Source organism: Camelus bactrianus, chromosome 9, assembly GCF_048773025.1.
Source record: "Camelus bactrianus isolate YW-2024 breed Bactrian camel chromosome 9, ASM4877302v1, whole genome shotgun sequence".
NCBI lineage: Eukaryota > Metazoa > Chordata > Mammalia > Artiodactyla > Camelidae > Camelus > Camelus bactrianus.
The window spans coordinates 28,193,905-28,214,415 of NC_133547.1; the positions used below are offsets into that span (position 1 = coordinate 28,193,905).

A 20,511-nucleotide genomic window follows, 5' to 3' on the forward strand; every position below is an offset into this window, starting at 1 on the left:
TGCCTTCTCTTTGAGTTTGCTGATCCTTCCTTTCCCTTGATCTAGTCTGCTGCTGAAGCCTTCTATTGGATTTTTCAGTTCAGTTACTGTATTCTTCACTTTGATTTCTGCTTGGTATTTTCTTATATTTTCTTTCTCCTTGTTGAAATTCTCACTGTGTTTATGCATTATTTTCTTAATCTTGGTAAATATCTTTATGATGGCTATTTTGAACTCTTTTTCAGTTAAGTCTCTTGTCTCTATCTCATTAAAGTCTGTTCCTTTCTTCATTTTTCTTGACTTTCTGTGTTGGTTTCTGCACAGTAGACAGAACAGCCACCTCTTCCAGTCTTGGTGGAGTGATCTCATGCAGGAGATGTGCCTTAATCAGCCTGGCCTGAGCTCTTGTTGTCTTTCAAACCTTTGTGATTGTTCAAGCAGCCATCTTTGATCTTAGTGGATCCCAGTAGTTGAAGGTATGCCAAGACCTGTCAGTATCCCAAAGGGGAGGATCCCAGTCAGTCTTAGTTGCAGGCTTATTGGAAGCTGGACCCTCAGACAACAACTGAGAAAGTTTTTAGTTAGGGCCCTCCAGGGAGACACTGGGAGACAGGTTTTTTTGCCTTTTCCCTCTGCACTGGGCTTCGGTGTATAGCTGCAAGCTGTGCTCCTGTGCCCATTAAGAACTGCTTCCTTGTTTGCTAGTCCTGATGGACTCGTAAATGCACATCCTATTGGCTGTCAGAGCCATGCAATCCAGGGATCTGTCACTCAGGCTGCAGCTTCAAAGACTTGGGCACCAGACATGTACAAATCTCTTCCAAGGAGACACTTGTAATTTGGAGGGGCACAAGGGAAAAGATGGAGAAAGTGTCTGCTGACTTCCCCAGTTGAAGTATTTTGGGGGACCATCACTCAGGTGAGAGTTTTAAAAGTTGGTGCACTAGATGTGGGGTCCAAGCCCTCTGCTCTTCAGGAAGAAACTGGGAGTCAGATGTTTCCTCCCATTGTGTAGCCCTGTGCTAGGCGTGGGATTTATGGCAAAAGTGAGTCTCAGCTTTCCTACTGGTTTTAATGTGGACATTTTCTCATTCACACAATGTGTAGATGTTTCTCAGTCAGTTTCTTGGAAAGAACTGCTCACTGTGTAGCTGTAGATTTGGTGTTTTGTGCATGGGACTCAGAGATACGGGAGGAGCCTGCATTGCCCTCTTGGACTGGATCTTGTACAAATGCAAACTTAATCATAATATTTATTTTAAATGATTTTATACTTGATGACTTTTAAAAGGTAGGAGCATTTTTCAAAACCAGGCAAGTTCCTCTAAAAATTACAAAGTAGAAAATGTAAGATTATATTCAAAAAAAATGTTTTTACTAGATTTGAGTGTGTAAGTCATTATTCATATAGCCTCTTGCTACTTACTCACCCCTTTTATAGTGGTATTTTACTCTGCAATTTGGAATTAATATCAGTATTAATGCATAGACATAAAAATTTTAATATTCAGACTGCCAGTATATATGATTAACATTGTCAGCTAAGGCCTTAAAGAACCTGACAGTTATGAAGCAATAAATGATTTTATAGCAAAATGAAAGTTATTGAAAAAGTTACTTTCAATGAAAGTTATTTTTCAATAAACTCAATTTATACCCTAGAAATATTTGTAATTAGTAAGTTGAGCAGTTAAATTCCTTTTATAAAATACTTGATGTTCACAGTACTAGAGGAAAGCTAAATAGACATAATCTAAAATTATGTTTCAGTTGAGCACTATGTTTTTATTAACATATATCTAGTGTTCTGGGAATTTACAACATTTATACAAAATTATAAAATTTCATTGCAGAAAATTGACTCTAAGAATTTTAAAGATTCTGCATTTTATATCTCTTGTCACAGTAATTATCTCTGCTCACTTGTTAGATATTACCAATGTGATAAATACAACTGGATTATACTTATCAATTATTCAGAAGTTTTTAAGTTCGACTGCCTAGGAAATTGCCAAAATAGCAGCAGTTCTTAAATGAACCACAGATACATAAATACAGAGATCTTAGAACATGTACCACGACTAGCCAATAAACCAGTCAGAAGGTAGAATTTCTTTGTTTTCTGACAGTAACTCTCTAAGTCAACATCAGCTGGCTTTAAAGTCTAGATTGGGGAGAAGTTGAGGAGAATAAGAGAGAAAGAAAGAAGAAAAGCTGAGAAAAGAGCAGAAGCTGGCACACATATAACAATAAGAAGTAACTATAAATAATGGAAAGCAGTTCCATTGACAGTAGCAGTAAATGACAGAGAACAAAAACAGAAGTGAGGGAGAAGACAAGAAGGAACACTGTTTGAGGCAACTGATCTCTCCCACTCACTTCCTTTGGTACCCTAACAAGTACTGTAGAATTTGAGGGTGACTGGAGTAAGGGCAAAGCTAAATCTATTTTCTGAGAGCCCTGAAGACATCACTATATTATGGTGTACTACGATAATGATCACAGCATTGACCTTCTTTGAATCTTAAGAAGTTGAATTATGTTTAATGTATTCAGTATACTACATTTCTTTGTAGAAGTTAGGTGTTAAACTAAGTTAAATGGAATCCTACTTATTTGAGATACCACAGTTCTCAAATTTGGCTAGATAACACACAGGAGTTTAAAAACACTTTAACTGCACATGACCCTATATGTGTCAATCTTATAGCTACTTAATTGTGATTATAAGAGTGTGAATGTAAGATTTACTGCAAAAACTTAGTGCTTCCACCACTTAGAAATCAAGTTTATCTAGCTAAAGTAGTATAAAGATATCAAAGAACTGAAACATTATGTTAAACTTTCATTTTATAATGCACACTGTGGTTATGACAGTTTTAGTTATAAACACAATACTTTCAGAAAGAATAGAAACTATCAGATTAAAAGTGACTGATTTAGAAGTATGTATCTTATCGATACTTGTAAGAAAAGGAGAAGAGAATGTATTTGAACAGAGACCACTACGTAAATTTTTAAATTTGAAATTAAAATATCCTCTCTCTTCCTCTTTCTTTTTTTTTTGACTTTATAATTATTTCTCTGTATGCAGTCTCATTCTTAGGATCCCAGAATTCGGTTAGAGGACCCAAATGAAGGACATGGAAAAATAGAAATGAAAAGTTTATTAAATAAGGGTTGATTTATTAAATATTATTAATCACTTAAGGTTTTCCTTTGAAACATTTCTAGTAAAGCTTTCTTGTGATGAAGACATATAAAACAGTAACTAATATACATTTATTTCCTATTAGAAATTCTGAAGGGAGTTGTTTTTTGTGTGTATATATGTTAGATTAACAAATGATAGTGAACCATTATACTTTTGCAGAAAATTTTCTGGATTTAAGATTTCAGACGAATAGAAATTGATATTGTCATTAACACTAAGAAAGAAAAAAACTATAAGGAAAAATCTACTTTTCATGGAATTCCTTAGTATAGTTTAAACATACTTGTAGTGAACATAGATAATTGCCCCAAAATGAAGGGTTTTAACAGAGCTTGGAAAACTCCCATGAGTTGTTATAAAAAGAATTCCTATATTGGGATGAAGTTTAACTTAAATGACTTCTAAGAGTCTGTGATTTTCTAAGTAATTCATTTCATTTAACAAAAATGTATTCAGCACCCACTATGTACCAATTTTTCTACAGGAATCAGAATTAACCAGATTACAAGCCAAAATTTCTGGTCATGAAAGGACAGAAGACATCAAATTTCTACCAGCCCCATTTACATCTCCCATGGAAGTTATGCCTGATACTGAAGATCCAAAATTTGCTAAACATTCTCACACAACTTTTTTCAAGTGTAGAAAACTACGTCGCTCTATTAGCGCGAGTGACCTTAGTTTCAGAACTCATGGTGATGAAGACCTTTCTGAAGAATTGTTGCAGGACTTAAAAAAAATGCAATTGGAACAACCTTCAACATTAGAAGAAAGCCAGAAGAATCTGACTTATACCCAGTCAGACTCATTTAAACCTCTCGCATATGACCTAGAAGATGATAGTTCTGAGAATAATGACTTCAGTACACTTAGTGGAATGCTGAGATACATAAACAAAGAAGTGAGACTATTAAAAAAGTCTTCTATGCAAGCAGGTGCTGGTCCAACTCAGGTATGTAAATCATACGTTAGAAGTTATAGTAATTTGTCTCCAGAGAATATCATTTAATTGCTTGTAGAAAAAAAGACCCATATATTTAAATGAAGCATTTATGCCATTAGGTGATGTGCACAAATGCTGAAAGGATGAAAAAATTCATTGTAAGTTTTTAATGCTTTTACCCCAGACAAGTTGAGTTGAAACTTTAGATTTTTAATATTAACTTTTGTTAAAGTTACCTATGTATCTGATTAAATATAATCTCTATATTTGAAGACTAATTCTACCTCATATTAGGAAAGTATTTTGAACTCCAGAACAGTGGAGAATGTTTTATGGAGTTCCAAAATTTGTTGTATTCCTTGACTTCCTGGAAACCATTCTAGTAAAAATTATTAAGGTAGCCTTTGTTTTGGTCATAGACTTCCATAATGGCTCAGAATATCTCATTCACATAATTTTTCTACTCCCATTATTCCTTGAGCATATCATACTGAAGAGGCAACTTTATCCCTACTACACGTACCTTACAGACAGTTGGTGTTGTTTATAAGCAGTTAATCTATAATTTGCATACAGAAATAATCTCTTCCAGCTTATGTCAGCTTTTTTTCAAATGCCCATTTGCCTCATTTTCAAACATAACAAAATAGGTTTGGTGGCTTAAAAAGTTTAAAAAGTGTTTTTAGAATGGATCCAAGACAAAGACTGTTGGAGCTTCTGTTCATTTCTCCACATTTTTCTGAATGTTAAAAAGCTTAATTTATTATTTATAAGCAGAAAACTATAGAAATATAATGATGTTCTTACTGGCAAAACAAAATTTGGACATTATGAAATTTCAAGTGTATAGCAAACAAGTAAGGTGATAAACAAGACAATTTTCTATAAACCCTGATAAAATTAGTTTTCATCTAGCCTTTAAAACCACAGTTGTGTTTCCTGTTTATCGTTTATTCAGACACTTGATTCATTTAGTATTTATTGAGCATCTACTATATACTAGGCACCAGGATTATAGAAATAAAACAAAACAAAAACAATCAAAACCCGGTCCAAACAGAGCTTACATTTTAGTGGGGAGATCATCAATGAACAAGTAGATATATGCTGTAATGCCAGGTGGAAATGTGTTATGAAGAAAAGCTGGTAAGAGGATACAGTGTGACTGGGGTACTGCTTTATATAGGGTGATCAGGGAAAGTCTCACCAGAAGGTGACATTTAATCAGAGTCTTGTAGGAAGTAAGGAATTAAACTATCTCATCTCTGAAGGAAGAACATTAGAGGAGAGGGAGCAACAGGTGCTAAAGTCCTGAGGTGGTAGCATGCCTGGCACGGTCAAAAAACAGCTAGGGGGTGTGTGGCTGGTTTATTGTAAATGAAAGGGTGAGAAGTGGGAGATAAGAGATAATGCTGAGGGTGGGGTAGTGGGGTAGGGGTACCCTAGTGATCCTGTAGATCCTTTCAGAACTTGGGATTTTATTTGAAGTGTGATGGGAAGCCATTGAAAGTTTCTGCTTAGGAAAGGGACATGATCTGATTTATATTTTTAAAGGGTCAGTCTGACTGCTTTATGAAGAATGGATGATAAAGGGATAAGAACAGAGATTATCTCGGAGGTTACTTGTAACAAACCAGGCAAGAGATGGTTTTGAGTAGGCAAGGGGGGTAGATGTGGAAGTGTTGAAAATAGCTCAATTTCTGGATATATTTTGCAGGTAGAGCCAGCAGTATTTGATGCAGGTTTTGAGAGAAACAAATCAAGGAAGACTCCAAAGATTTTGGCCAGAGTAACTGAGCATTTACTGAGATGGGGAATAATAGCAGATGATCAGATTCTGAGGCATGGAGAGAATCAAGAGTTTGATTTTAGATATATTAAATTTGAGAGTTCTATTAGATGTCCAAGTGGAGATGACAAATGAATGGTTGAGTTTATGAGACTGAAATTATAAAATTTGGATATCATCAACATATAGTTGGTAATTAGAGCCAAATGCTGGATTAAGTCAGTGGAATTACTGGAGGTTAAAAAAAAATAAGTTCCAAAAACTAAGCCTACTTTACTAAGGCTAAGTTACTTTTAGCATTCAAGTAATTTAAGTTAAAGCTAACTGAGAAGTAAGCAGTGACACAGGAGAAAAATTAGGAGAGTATAATATCCCATAAGCCAAGTAAGAACATTTTTCTTCTTCAAGGAGGATGAGGTCATCTGTGTCAAATATTGCTAAATAAGACGAGGATTGATAACTGATGTCATGTTTGTTAATGTGGAATCAGTTGATGACTTTTTAAAGAATGGCTTCAGAGAAATAGGATAAAAGCCTGATTAAGAGTGGGATCAGAGATAAAGGGAGAGGAACAAATGGAAGCACCAAGAATAGACAGCTCTTTTGATACACAGTACAGCAGAGAAATGAGAGGGACACGATGAAAAGGGAGAGTTTTTCGTTTTGTTTTTTAGAGTAAGAGATAAAACAGAATTTTGTATGTTGATGAAAGTGATCCAATAAACAGTGAAACTGAAAACTCAAGACAAGAGAGTGAAAGTAGTAAAATCCTTAAAGTAGGCTAAAGGAGGCAGGATCCAGCAGAGAAGTAGAATTGGCCTTGGATAAAAAAGGGAGTTTATCTACTGTACAGGAAGGAAGGCAGCATATAAAGGTACAGAAACATCTGGAGTGGAAGAAACACATGATAGGAGGGGAGAAATTCTGCTATTGTCTTTATTTTCTTAATGAAATAAGAAGCTGGGTTATCAGCTGAGGCATAGCGAATTTATGGTATAACAGATTAGTAGCTAACTACATTGGCAAGTCCATTCATACTAAAGCCTCTAAAACAGCAGTATTTTGCTTTCAGACTCAGACAGAAGCTTCAGAACTCACAAAAAATGCCACATGCACACAATTTCAAGGCATTCACAGACTTCAGGAACTCCTGTTTTAGATGAGAGCAGCAGAAGTGTGAGCTACCTTGCAGATTCACGGTTTTTTAGGAAGTTGTAAGAAGTACTATTTATATCCAGCTTACTTTCAAAAAGGAAAAGTAGTTTACAGAATATGAATATGGTCTGTATACCCTGCAATAAGATGAAAGCTAATGGGGAAAATCAGCTGTGGGGTAACACAGGCGGGAGGAAAACAAGATGAAGCAGGAGTACAGGTAGTGCCCAGAGACAGGTTAACATTTTCAGATTCCTGGCCCCAGAGAAGGCCAAGATGTAAGAGGAATATTTGACCTATAATTTTAGAGTCTTCTGAGGCTCTTCCCTCTATTTTCCTATTTCTCTGTGTTGTGCTACTTTTTTGTGCAAATATTTCTCTTGTCTCCCTCCTTTCCTGCTCTTTTTTTCCCCTCTATCCTCTCTTTCACTGACTTCTTTCATGTGGTCCTTCATTTGCCTATCTTACTGGTGCCCTCAGTTGAACTATAATGTGACACCAGTGTCTAAATGTCTTATTTTTATTATGTCAGCTGTTTTTGTTTTTAAAATTAATTTAGTTTAACCCTTACACTCCCTCCTAACCCCTCCACCTGAATTATTTGCTTTTTCGACCGATGTGGTTTGTTACTGACTTTTTCTGCTTCATATTTTTCAGCTGACTAAATATTTTCCACTCTTGCTTTAAATTGTACCCTTGATTACTATAGTGGGCTTTTAGTCCTCTGTCAATTATTTCAAATACTTCAAATATTAATCTATTATTTTGTATTCCAGGGAGAAAATTTATGATTAAAAGAAGATGCTGATGTGATGAAAAATGGGATTTTTGGTACTGTGCTATATTTACTTATTATATGTAGTTCATAGAAGTTGTTATTTTATTGCTTTTGAATAAATTTTATATCTTAATATTTTTAAAGAAACTTCTTCTAAAGCTTACTTACAGTCTTTGTGAAAAATAATTATTATTTTGGTTTAAACTTGCTGTTTTCCTTGTCTTTTTTTTTATGTAGAAATCATTAAAATGCATAATAAGTGCATTGAGTAATTTATATTTTCAATCAAACTACAATATTGCTTGCTTATTTTTCTAATAATACTTTTTAAAAAATAATATGAATTAAAAAAAAGTAATATGAATTTACAAATCGTTCTGTCATAGGTTCATAATTGTACTAATAATGACTAACTTTTAAGTGTTTACCGTTTATCAGGCACTATTTTAAGTACTTTATATTTGTTTACTCATTTAATCCACAAAACAATCTTGTGAAGTAGATACTATAGGCATACCTTGGAGATATTGCAGATTCAGTTCAAGATCACTGCTATAAAGCAAATATCACAGCAGACAAATCACGTGAATTTTTTGGTTTCCCAGTGCATAGAAAAGTTATGTTTACAGTATATGTAGCAATATCTAAAAAAATCAGTGTCCATGCCTTAATTTTAAAATGCTTTATTGCTAAAAAAAATCTAATCATTATCCAAGCCTTCGGCAAATTATAATCTTTTTGCTAGTGGAGGATCTTTCCTCTATCTTGGTGGTTGCTGAAGGTTGGGGTGGCTGTTATAATTTTTCTTTCTTTTTTTTTTTAATTTAACAAATTGCCAGTTTATTCAAACACAACATGTACAAATGCCAAATGAAGCCTAGAAATAAAACAATACTGAAATCAGAGCAAAGGAGTTGTTCTTGAAGTAGCTAGGTAATTGAGGTCTGTCTGATTTCTTCTGGCTTGAGTTGTGTGGAGATGTGTGTTCAGCTTTGATTCTATCAATCTTTCATTTGCTTCTCTGTCAGAAACAGTTCATATTTATTTTCAAATAACTTCGGCCTTTTATTCAGGAAAATAGCACCGAAGAAATGCTCAAACATACGGACTACTATTTAAACACAAGAGGAGAAAGTTATCTAAATTGCCCAGAAGTTTTTATGAAGTACAAATGTAGGTGCAATAGATACATTTTTTTTAAAAATTCATTTTAATAGACTTTAGTCTTTTAGAACAGTTTCAGGTTCACAACAGAATTGAGCAGAAAATACAGAGTTCGCACATAGCCCTCCCCAACCACACATGTATACTCCTCTACCCTCAACATCCCTCATCAGTGTGACATATTTGGTACAATTGATGAATCAACATGGACACATTATTATCAACCAAAGTCCATCCTTTACATTAGGGTCCACTCTTGATGTTGTACATTCTGTGGGCTTTGACAAATGTATAATGACATGTAGCCACCACTATAGTATCATACAGAATAATTTCATTGCCCTAAAAATCCCTTGTGCTGCATCAATTCATTCCTCCCTTCCTCCCTCTCCCCAAATCTCTGGAAACCACAATCTTTTTATTGTTTCTGTAGCTTTGCCTTTTCCAAAATGTCATTTGGTTGGAATCGTATAGTCTGTAGCCTTTTCAGACTGGCTTCTTTCATTTAGTAATGTGTCTTTTAAATTTCTTCTGTGTCTTTCATGGCTTGATAGATCATTTTTTTTTTACTGCACATATAGTTTTAAATTTACATACATGTACTGTTCATTGTTTCTAAGAACGTTTAGAGGTTTAGCTTTTTAAACTTGCATAGTTATCAAAGGAATAAAGCCAGCCACAAAATAAGAATTAACTCAAAAAGATATATACAACCTGCTATTAACAGCAACATTGTTTATAATTGCCAAGATATGGAAGCATCCCAAGTGCACTCAATAGTTGAATAGATAATAAAGATGCAGTATGTATATATATACATATATATAATGGAGTACAACTCACCCATAAAAAAGGAGATATTATGCCATTTGCAACCCTTCATTCACTTTTTTTTTTTCACTTCAAAAACCAGAATTTTGTAACAGGCAGAGACATTTCCATTGCATCAAAAACAACAAAATACCTAGAAATAAACTTAACCAAGGAGGTTACCCGTACTCTGAAAACCGAAATGACACAAAGAAATGGAAAGATTTCTTGTGCTCTTGGATTGGAAGAATCAACACTATCAAAATGGCCACACTACCCAAAGCAATCCACAGATCCAACGCAACCCCCATCAAAATACTCGCGACACTCCTCACAGAACTAGAACAAACAATTCCAAAATGTATAAGGAACCACAAAAGACCCCGAACAGCCAAACCAATATTTTGTAGGTCTTCTTTTTCTTTTCTCTTTCTTCTTTTTGTTCTCTTTTCTTATGGTTTGATGACTGGAGAAGGTCCTTTAACATTTGTTGTAAAGCTGGTTTGGTGGTGCTGAATTCTTTTAGCTTTTGTTTATCTGTGAAGCTTTTGATTTCTCCATCAAATCTGAACGAGAGCCTTGCTGGATAGAGTGTTCGTGGTTGTAAGTTTCCCCCTTGAATCACTTCAGATCCATTGTGCCACTCCCTTCTGGCCTGTAGAGTTTCTGCTGAAAAATCAGCTGATAACCTTATGGGAGTTCCCTTGTATGTCATTTGTTGCTTTTCTCTTGCTAATTTTAATATTTTCTCCTTATCCTTAATTGTTGTCAATTTGATGACTGTGTGCCTTGGTGTGTTCCTCTTTGGGTTGATCCTGTGTGGAATTCTCTGCACTTCCAGGACTTGGGTGACTGTTTTCTTTCCCAGGTTGGGGAAGTTTTCAGTTATTATCTCTCTAAGAATTTTCTCAGGTCCTTTCTCTCTCTCTTCTCTTTCTGGGACCCCTATAATGTGAATATTGGAGCACTTCATGTTGTCCCAGAGTTCTTTTAAACTATCCTCATTCCCTTTTATTCTTTTTTCTGTTCTGCATTAGTGATTTCCATTAATCTGTCTTCTAGCTCACTGATCCGTTCTTCTGACTCATTTAGTCTATTCTTGGTTCCTTCTAGTATATTGTTCATTTCACTGATTTTATTCTTCAACTCTGAGTATTCTTTATATTTTCCAATTCTTTGCTAAAAACTTCACTTTGTGCATCTATACTCCTCTTGAGTTCTTTGAACATCTTGGCCATCATTACTTTAAACTCTTTCTCAGATAAATTACCTATCTCCTCATCACTTATTTCTTCTTCTAGCTGTGATAATTTCTTAAAATAAGGCAATGATGAAGTTTGCCACATTGACTCTTTCTTTAATAAACAGTTCTCTGTAACATACAATGCTGTTTGATAGCATTTTACCCACAATATGACTGCTTTCAGAATTGGATTCAATTCTCTGAAATCCTGCCCCTGCTTTATCAACTAAGTTTATATAATATTTTAAGTCATTTGTTGTTGTTTCAACAGTCTTCACAGAAGCTTCACCAGGAATAGATACCATCTCAAGAAACTACTCTCTTTCCTCATATATAAGAAGCAACTCCTCATTTATTCAAGTTTTATCATGAGGTGGCAGCAGTTCAGTCACATCTTCAGGCTCCGCTTCTAATTCTAGTTCTCTTGCTGCTTCCTCCACTGAAGTCTTAAACCCCTCCAAGTCATCTGTGAGAGTTGGGATCAACTTCTTTCAAACTCCTGTGAATGTTGATATTTTGACCTCCCAGGAATCACAAATGTTCGTAGTGGCATTTAGCTTGGTGAATCCTTTCCAGAAGGTTTTCAGTTTACTTTGCTCAGATCCATTAGAGGAATCAGTTGCTATGGCAGCTCTGGCCTTATAAAGTATATTTCTTAAAATAAGACTTGAAAGTGGAAATTGCTCCTTGATCTGTGGACTGCAGAACTGCCCTGGATTAGGCTTTGGCTTAAGGGAATGTTGTGGCTGGTTTGATCTTCTGTCCAGACTAAAACTTTCTTCTTATCAACAATAAGTAATATAAAGTACCTAGAAATTAATTAAATGTAAGACATTAAGAGCTGTGTATTTAAGTTTAAAACACTGCCAAGACAAAGAGTTAAAGAGACAGAGGTATATACCACATTCATGGTATTCAGTATTGCTAAAATGTCAGTTCTCTTTCAAATTAATGTGTAGATTCAATGCAAACCCAAACAAAATCCCAATAGGTCTTTTTGTTTTTAAGAAGTTGACAAGCTGATTCTGAAAGTTAATTGGAAATGTCAAGGGCCTAGAATAGACAAATAATCTTGAAAAAGAACACAGTTGGAGGACTTACACTACACTACTTGATTTTAAGAATTAAATTACAATATCAGTAGAACTAAAAGAGTTCATAAATATATCAGTGGAACAAAATAGATTATATATTTGTATGTTATATATGATTTAATATGTATACATATATAATGTATAAAGATATATATTTAATTGATTTTCAGCAAGGCACCAAAGTAGTTCAATGTTGAAAATAAAGTCCTTAGCAAATAATGATGGAACTATTGGAGAAACTTAAGGGGAGAAAAGAATCTCAATCTCTACCTCATATTATGTTTAAAATTGTTATGGTGGACCATAGACCTCTAAATGTAAAGGCTGAAACTAAAAAGATTCTAGAAGAAACATAGAATAACTTCATGACCTTGGAGTAGGTAGAGATTTCTTCAATTTTTTTATTTTTATACAACTTTAATGATTACATTCCATTCACAGTTATTACAAAATATTGGCTACATTCCCCGTGTTGTACAATACATCCTTGAGCCTGTCTTACACCAATAGTTTGTACCTTTTACACCCCCACCCTTGTATTGTCCCTCTCCACCCTCCCCGCTGGTAACCACTAGTTTGTTCTCTGTAAGTCGGCTTCCTTTTGTTACATTCACTAGTTTGTTATATTTTTCAGATTCCACATATAAGTTCTGTCATACAGTGTTTCTCTTTATCTGACTTATTTCACTTAGTATAATGCCTCCAAATCCATCCATGTTGCTGCAAATGGCAAAATTATTTTTTTTAAGCCTGAGTAGTATTCTATTGCATATATATACCATCTCTCCTTTATCTAGTTATCTGTTGATGGACACTTAGGTTGTTTCCATGTCTTGGCAATTGTAAATAATGCTGCTATGAACATTAGGGTACATGTATCTTTTTGAATTAATTGTTTTGGGTTTTTTCAGATAGATAGCCAGGAGGAGTGGAATTGCTGGGTCATATGGTAGTTTTATTTTTTTAGTTTTTTGAGAAGCCTCTGTACTGCTTTCCACAGTGGCTGCACCAGTTTCCATTCCCACCAACAGTGTACAAGAGTCCCCTTTTCTCCACATCCTCATCAACATTTGTTATTTGTAGACATTTTGATGATAGCCATTCAGACAGGTGTTAGGTGGTATCTCATTGTGGTTTTGATTTGCATTTCCCTGATGATTAGCAATGTTAAGCATCTTTTCATGTGCCTGTTGTCCATCTGCACTTCATCTTCGGAAAAATGTCTATTCAGTTTTCCTGCCCATTTTTTAGTCGGGTCATTTGTTTTTTGATATTAAATTATGTGATTTGTTTATATATGTTGGCTATTAATCCCTTATTGGTCGTATTATTTACAAATATTTTCTCCCATTCAGTAGGTCGTCTTTTTGTTTTGTCAGTGGTTTCTTTTGCTGTGCAAACACTTTTAAGTTTGATTAGGTCCCATTTGTTTACTTTTGCTTTTATTTCCTTTGCTTTAGGAGATGGATCGAAAAAAATATTGCTTCAATTTATTTCAGAGTGCCTGTATTTTCCTCTAGGAGTTTTATAGTTTCCAGCCTTATAGTTAGGTCTTTAATCCATTTTGAGTTTATTTTTGTATGTGGTGTTAGAGAATGTTCTAATTTCATTTTTTTACATGTAGCTGTCTAGTTTTCTCCACAGCACTTATTTAAGAGACTGTCTTTTTTCTCTTGTATATTCTTGTATCTTTTGTCATGGATTAATTGACCATAAGTGTGTGGGTTTATTTCTGGGTTCTCTATCCTGTTCCATTGATCTATGTTTCTGTTTCTTGTGCCAGTACCATACTGTTTTGATTACTGTAGCGTTGTAGTATAGTCTGAAGTCAGGGAGTGTGATTCTGTCAGCTCCATTCTTCTTTCTCAAGATTGTTTTGGCTATCCAAAGTCTTTTGTGTTTCCATATAAATTTTTAAATTATTTGTTCTAGTTCTGCGAAAAATGCCATTGGTATTTTGACAGAGATTGCATTGAATCTGTATATTGTCGTGGTAATATGATCATTTTAACAGTATTCATTCTTCCAATCCAAGAACATAGTACATCTTTCCATCTGTTTGTGTCATCATTAATTTCTTTCATCAGTGTCTTATAGTTTTTGGAGTACAGATCTCTTGCCTCCTTAAGTAGGTTTATTCCTAAGTATTTTATTCTTTTTGATGCAGTTGTACATCGGGTTGTTTCCTTAATTTCTTTCTTTTTGTTTTTTGTTTTGTTTTGTTTTGTTTTGTTTTTGGTGTTTCATTGTTAGTGTAGAGAAATGCAGCGGATTTCTGTATATTAAATTTGTACCCTGCAACTTTACCAAATTCATTGATGAGCTCTAGTAGTTTTCTAGTGTCATCTTTAGGATTTTCTATATATAGTATCATGTCATCTGCAAACAGTGACAGTTTCATTTCTTCCTTTCCAATTTGGATTGCTTTTATTTCCTTTTATACTCTGATTGCTGTGACTAGGACTTCCAAGACTATGTTGAATAAAAGTGGTGAGAGTGGGCATCCTTGTCTTCTTCCTGATCTTTGAGGGAATGCTTTCAGCTTTTCACCATTAAGTGTGATGTTAGCTGTGGGTTTGTCACATATGCCTTTATTGTGTTGAGGTATATTCCCTCTTTGCCCAATTCTGGAGTTTTTATTATAAATGGATATTGAATTTTATCCAAAGCTTTTTTTGCAACTGTTGAGATGATCATTTGGTTTTTATTCTTCAGTTTGTTAATATGGTGTATCACATTGATTGATTTGCAGATACTGAAAAATCCTTGCATCCCAGGGATAAGTCCCACTTAATCACGGTGTGATCCTTTTAATGTATTGTTGGATTCAGTTTGCTAGTATTTTGTTAAGGATTTTTGCATCTATGTTCATCAGTGATATTGGCCTGTCATTTTCTTGTTTTGTGGTATCTTTGTCTAGTTTTGGTATCGGGATGGTGGCCTCATAGAATGAGCTCAGAAGTGTTCCTTCCTCTGCAGTTCCTTGGGGTAGTTTCAGAAGGGTAGATTTTAACTCTTCTCTAAATATTTGGTTGAATTCCTCTGTGAAGCCATCTGGTCCTGGACTTTTGTCTGTTGGGAGTTTTTGAATTACTGATTCAATTTCATTACTGGTAATTCGTCTGTTCATAGCTTCTATTTCTAACTGGTTCAATCTTGGGAGACTGTACCTTTCTAAGAATTTGTCTATTTCTTATAGGCTGTCCATTTTATTGGAGTATAGTTGTTTGTAGTAGTCTTTTATGATCCTTTATATTTCTATGGTGTCAGTTGTAACTTCTCCTTTTTTCATTTCTAATTTTATTGATTTGATCCCTCTCCCTTTTTTTCTTGATAAGTCTGGCTAAAAGTTTATCAATTTTATTTATCTTTTCAAGAAACCAACTTTTAGTTTCATTGATCTTTTCTATATTTTTAGTCTCTATTTCTGCTGTGATCTTTATGATTTCTTTCCTTCTGCTAACTTTGGGTTTTGTTTGTTCTTCTTTCTCTAGTTCCTTTAGGTCTAAAGTTGGATTGTTTATTTTAGAGTTTTCTTGTTTCCTGGGGTAAGCTTGTATCGCTATAAATTCCCTCCTAGAACTGCTTTTGCTGCATCCCATACGTTTTGGATCATCATGTTTTCATTTTCATTTGTCTCTAGGTGTTTTTTTTTTTTTTTTTTTTGCTTCCTCTTTAATTTCTTCAGTGATCCATTGGTTGTTTGGTAGCATATCATTTAGCCTCCACATGTTTGTGTTTTTACAGTTGTTTTTCTTGTAGTTGATTTCTAGTCTCATAGCATTATGGTTGAAAAACATGCTTGATATGATTTCAGTTTTCTTAAATTTACTGAGCTGTTTTGTGGCCTAGTATGTTGTTTATCCTGGAGAATGTTCCATGTGCATTTGAAAAGAATATGTATTCCACTACTTTTGGATGGAATGCTCTCTGTATATCAATTAAGAACATTTGAGCTGTGATTCCTTGTTGATTTTCTGTCTAGATGATCTGTCCATGGATATAAGTGAATGTTAAAGTCTCATACTATTACTGTGTTATTGCTGAGTTCTCCTTTTATGTCTGTTAATATTTGCCTTATATATTGAGGTGCTCCTATGTTGGGTGTGTATATACAGTTGTTATATCTTCTTGAATTGATCTCTTGCTCATTATGTAGTTCCTTTTTTATCTCTTGTAACAGTCTTTATTTTAAAGTCTGTTTTGTCTGATATAAGTGTTTCTACTCTGGCTTTCTTTTGATTTCCATTTGCATGGAATACCATTTTCCATCCTCTCACTTTCAGTCTGTATGTGTCTCTAGATCTGAAAGAGTCTCCTGTAGGCAGCACATATTTGTGTCTTGTTTTTGAATCCATTCAGCTACTTTATGTCTTTTGATGGGAGCATGTTGTCTGTTAATGATTAAATTAATCATCAATATGTATGTTCTTATTGCTATTTTGTTAACTGCTTTGGATTTGTTTTTGTAGGTCTTTCCACCCCACCCCTTTTTTCTTCTCGTCTTTTGTGATTGTCTCTAGTGTTATGTTTGGATTCCTTTTTATTTTTCATTTGTATATCTACTATAGGTTTTTGATTTGTAGTTACCATGAGGGTATTGTATAGTAGTGTCTCTCTCTATATATAGATACAGATATAGATATATAGATATACAGACACACACGTGATTGATTGTTTTAAGTTGCTGATTTCTTAATTTCAAACGTATTTTTAAAACCCTGAATTTGTACTCTCCTCTTCTTACAATTACCTTTTGATGTTGTATTTTACATCTAATTGTTTTGTGTGTCCCTTCACTGCTTATTTTGGATATAGACTATTTTACTACTTTTGTCTTTTAACCTCCCTACTAACTTTGTATGTAGATGATTTCCTACCTTTACTGTAAGTTTGCCTTTACTGGTGAGCTTTTCCGTTTCATAATTTTCTTGTTTATGGATGTGACCCTTTCTTTTTTGTCTGGAGAAGTTCCTTTAACATTTGTTGTAAAGCTGTTTTGGTGCTGCTGAGCTCTTGGTGGTGCTTGTCTGTGAAGCGTTTTATTTCTCCATCAAATCTGAACAAGAGCCCTCTTGGGTTGAGTGTTCCTGGTTGTAGATCTTTCCCTTTCGTCACTTTAAATCCATTGTGCCACTCCCTTCTGGCCTGCAGAGTTTCTGCTGAAAAATCAGCTGATAGCCTTATGGGAGTTCCCTTGTATGTCATTTGTTGCTTTTACCTTGCTGCTCTTAATATTCTCTCTGTATCTTTAATTTTTGTCATCTTGATTACAGTGTGTCTTAGTGTGCTCCTCGTTGGGTTAATCTTGTCTGGGACTCTGTTCTTCTGGATTTGGGTGACTGTTTCCTTTCCCAGGTTAGGGAAATTTTCAGGTCTTATGTCTTCAAATATTTTCTTAGGCCCTTTCTCCCTCTCTTCTTTTTCTGAGACTCCTATAGTGTGAATATTAGTGTGCTAGATGTTGTCCCAGAAGTCTCCTAAACTGTCCTCATTTCTTTTCATTCTTTTTTCTGTTCAGCGGCAGTAATTTCCACTACTCTGTCTTCCAGCTCACTAATCCATTCCTCGGTATCATTTAGTCTACTATTGATTCTTTCTAGTGTATTTTTCATTTCAGTTATTATATTTTTCATCTTTGGTTGTTCTTTATATTTTCTAACTCTTTGTTTAAAACTTCCAACTTCTCACTCAAAATATCTTAGGACGCAAAAAGCACTAATTATAAAAGGAAAGTTAATAAATGACTTGATCAAAATTAAAAATATCTCTTAAATCTCACTATTAAGAAAATGAAAAGGCATACTACACGGTGAGAGATATAAATATATGAGGCAGAAAACTTCTGTTGAAAAGTTGTAAAAACAGAAAACCTCACTATAAATAAAAAATTAAAAAGACAAACATCTCAATTTAGAAATAGTAGACTTAAACAGATACTTCACAGAATAATAAAAAAGACTGATAACACTGAATGATGTGGAGCATCTGGAGTCACTTTGGAAAATTGTTTGGCAGTTCCTTTTAATTTCTACAGACATCTGCTATATGATGCATCAGTACCCGTCCCAGATATTTAGCCAAAAGAAAGGAAAATAAATGCCCACCAAAAAGACTTGTACATTAATGTTCACATTACCTTTTCTCATGTATGGCCAAAAACTGGAAAAACTCAAATGTCCATGAGTAGAAGAATCAATAGGCAACTTGATATATTCATACATGTAAGTACTATAAAAATAATAAACTACTGTTATATAGAATAACTCAATAAAATAAAATTTTTAAAAAGAATAACATGGATAAATCTCAAAAATGTAATGAAAAAAGCTATGTACAGAACTAAATACTATGATTCCATTTACATGAATTTTAAGAACAGACAATAACAATGTAGAATGGAAATCAAAACAATGCTTGTCTCAGGGGTAGGGAATTAAATGGAAAGGGATAGGAATAGACTTTCTGAGATAATAGAAATGTTCTAGCTTGAATAGATTATTTGCTATACAGGTGTATGTATTTAACAAAACTCATTGAAGTTATATGCTTAGAATAGCTGAATTCCACTGTTCGTAAGTTCTATATTAATAATAAAAATTTAGATATTTAAGAAGAAGAGATGGGCTTTGAGAACATAGGGATCTGGTTTGATCCTGGTTTCTCCACTTTTATAAGCACATGACCTTGAATTAGTTATTGAATAACGGAACTTCAGTCTCCTTAAATGTAAAATAGAAGCAGTAGCTCCCTCAGAAGCTGACTGTAAGGACGAAATTGGATAACGCACATGGAATGCTAGTGCACTTTCTGGGTAGAGTAGGTGTTCAATAGACGATCACTGCCGTCCCTGAGGCAGTGTGACGGTGGGGTGAAGAGTGTGGCCTCTGGAGCCAGATGACCTTTGAAGCAGTTCAGAGCCTTGCTTTGCTGCCACTTTAACTGTCTCACTTTGGGAAAGTCATTTAATCTCTCTGTGCCTTTGTTTCCTCAGTTATAAAATAAAATAATAACACATGCCTCAAATGGCTATTATGGTTATTAAATAAGTCAATACACATTAAAGCACTTAGAATAATACCTGGCATATAGTAAGTGATCAGTAAATGCTATAAGCTATTAGCTGCTGTTATTATTCATTTTCTTATTCAACCTAAATATTATGATTGTCTGTCACTTCTCTATCACATTCTCTTGCCAAAATTTTAGTTCTTTAGTTACATGGGAAAACTTTACTGAATTCATTACTGTCCTTTTTCTCACTATATTTCTATTTAAGTTGTTGTATATTGTTTGAGAAAAGCATACAACTGTGCTGTGGTGAAGACTATCAATTTTTTCAGTTCTTTTCCGTTTTCTATAATTGCAGAGTTTTAGCTGGGCCCATGGCCAGACTATATTTCCCAGCCTCTCCAGTGATTAAGTTCTCACCGGAAGACTACAAGCGGAAATGAAGTGTACAGCTTCAGGCCTGGGCATCAAAATATTACATATGTGCTCCTCCAAGGTCTTTTCCTTTTTCTGGAGCTGGAATTGCCTGCAACCCAACTTCAACCATGTAGATGAGGAAAACACCATAGGAGATGGCAGATAAACAAAATAAAAAGAACCTGGGTGCCTAAGTGACCTGGAACATTCTCCTTGGACTATTTAATGAGAGAGAAATAAACTTCTGTCTTTTTAAGCCACTGAATTTGAGGATCTCTTTGTAAAGCAGCTTACTCTTACCCTAACACACGCAGCTGTGATTTTACACCATTGCCTCCGAATTCTTTGTGTCAACTTCTATCTCTGTCTGGGTCAGGCCTTTACTGCTTCTCTTGAGTCCGGTGTGGCACCCACCTACGGATGCACACGCATTTAGCAGATGCCTTCACCGCCTGCTTCAGGGACAGAATGGTAGCTGTCAGAAGAGAATTCCTGCTACTTCCTACCCTAATTTTATAAACTTAATCTGCACTCAGTTTGCCTCTTCATCGTCTCAGTGAAGGCTGAGTTTCCCTCTGGGTAGTCTGTTCACCTGCATTTTGGATCCCTTTCTGTCTCCTCAGGGGCTTCCCTGCAGTTATTTTCCCCCATCTCTATTGTCAGTCTTTTCCTGTGTACCAGCTTTTTACCATCAACAGTAAATATATCCAAGTCTCGCCTAACCTGAAAAAGAAAAGTATTTTCTTCAATCTCACATCCTCAGTCTAGTTACCTGTTTTGTCGTATGCTCACATGGCCCAGATTCTTGAAAGAATCCATTAAACCAGCTGTTTCCATTTCGTTTCCCTTCTCCCCTTCTCATTTGCCTGCAAGAAGTTCAGCTTTTTTGGTAGTTTCCCAAGCAGATCCCAGGA

At 34.8% G+C, this 20,511-nt stretch overlaps 1 protein-coding gene across 28 annotated transcripts in view; it reads left to right on the forward strand.

Annotated features, from left to right (window-relative positions):
- Positions 1–20,511, forward strand: part of CCDC18 (coiled-coil domain containing 18) — a 133,796-nt gene that overhangs the window by 78,456 nt on the left and 34,829 nt on the right. For 17 of the 28 annotated variants that reach the window (XR_012509093.1, XR_012509097.1, XR_012509094.1 and 14 more), the window contains exons 29-30: positions 3,678–4,145; positions 7,857–7,911. Coding sequence is in view for 12 of the 28 variants with exons in the window: in XM_074369965.1 (XP_074226066.1) it covers positions 3,678–4,145; positions 7,857–7,871 (483 nt within the window). In the remaining 16 variants the exon portion in view is untranslated. Of the gene's footprint in view, positions 1–3,677; positions 4,146–7,856; positions 7,912–19,538; positions 19,858–20,511 lie in introns of those variants that run through there. The other 11 variants (XM_045513196.2, XM_045513195.2, XM_074369966.1 and 8 more) reach the window with 1 other exon arrangement.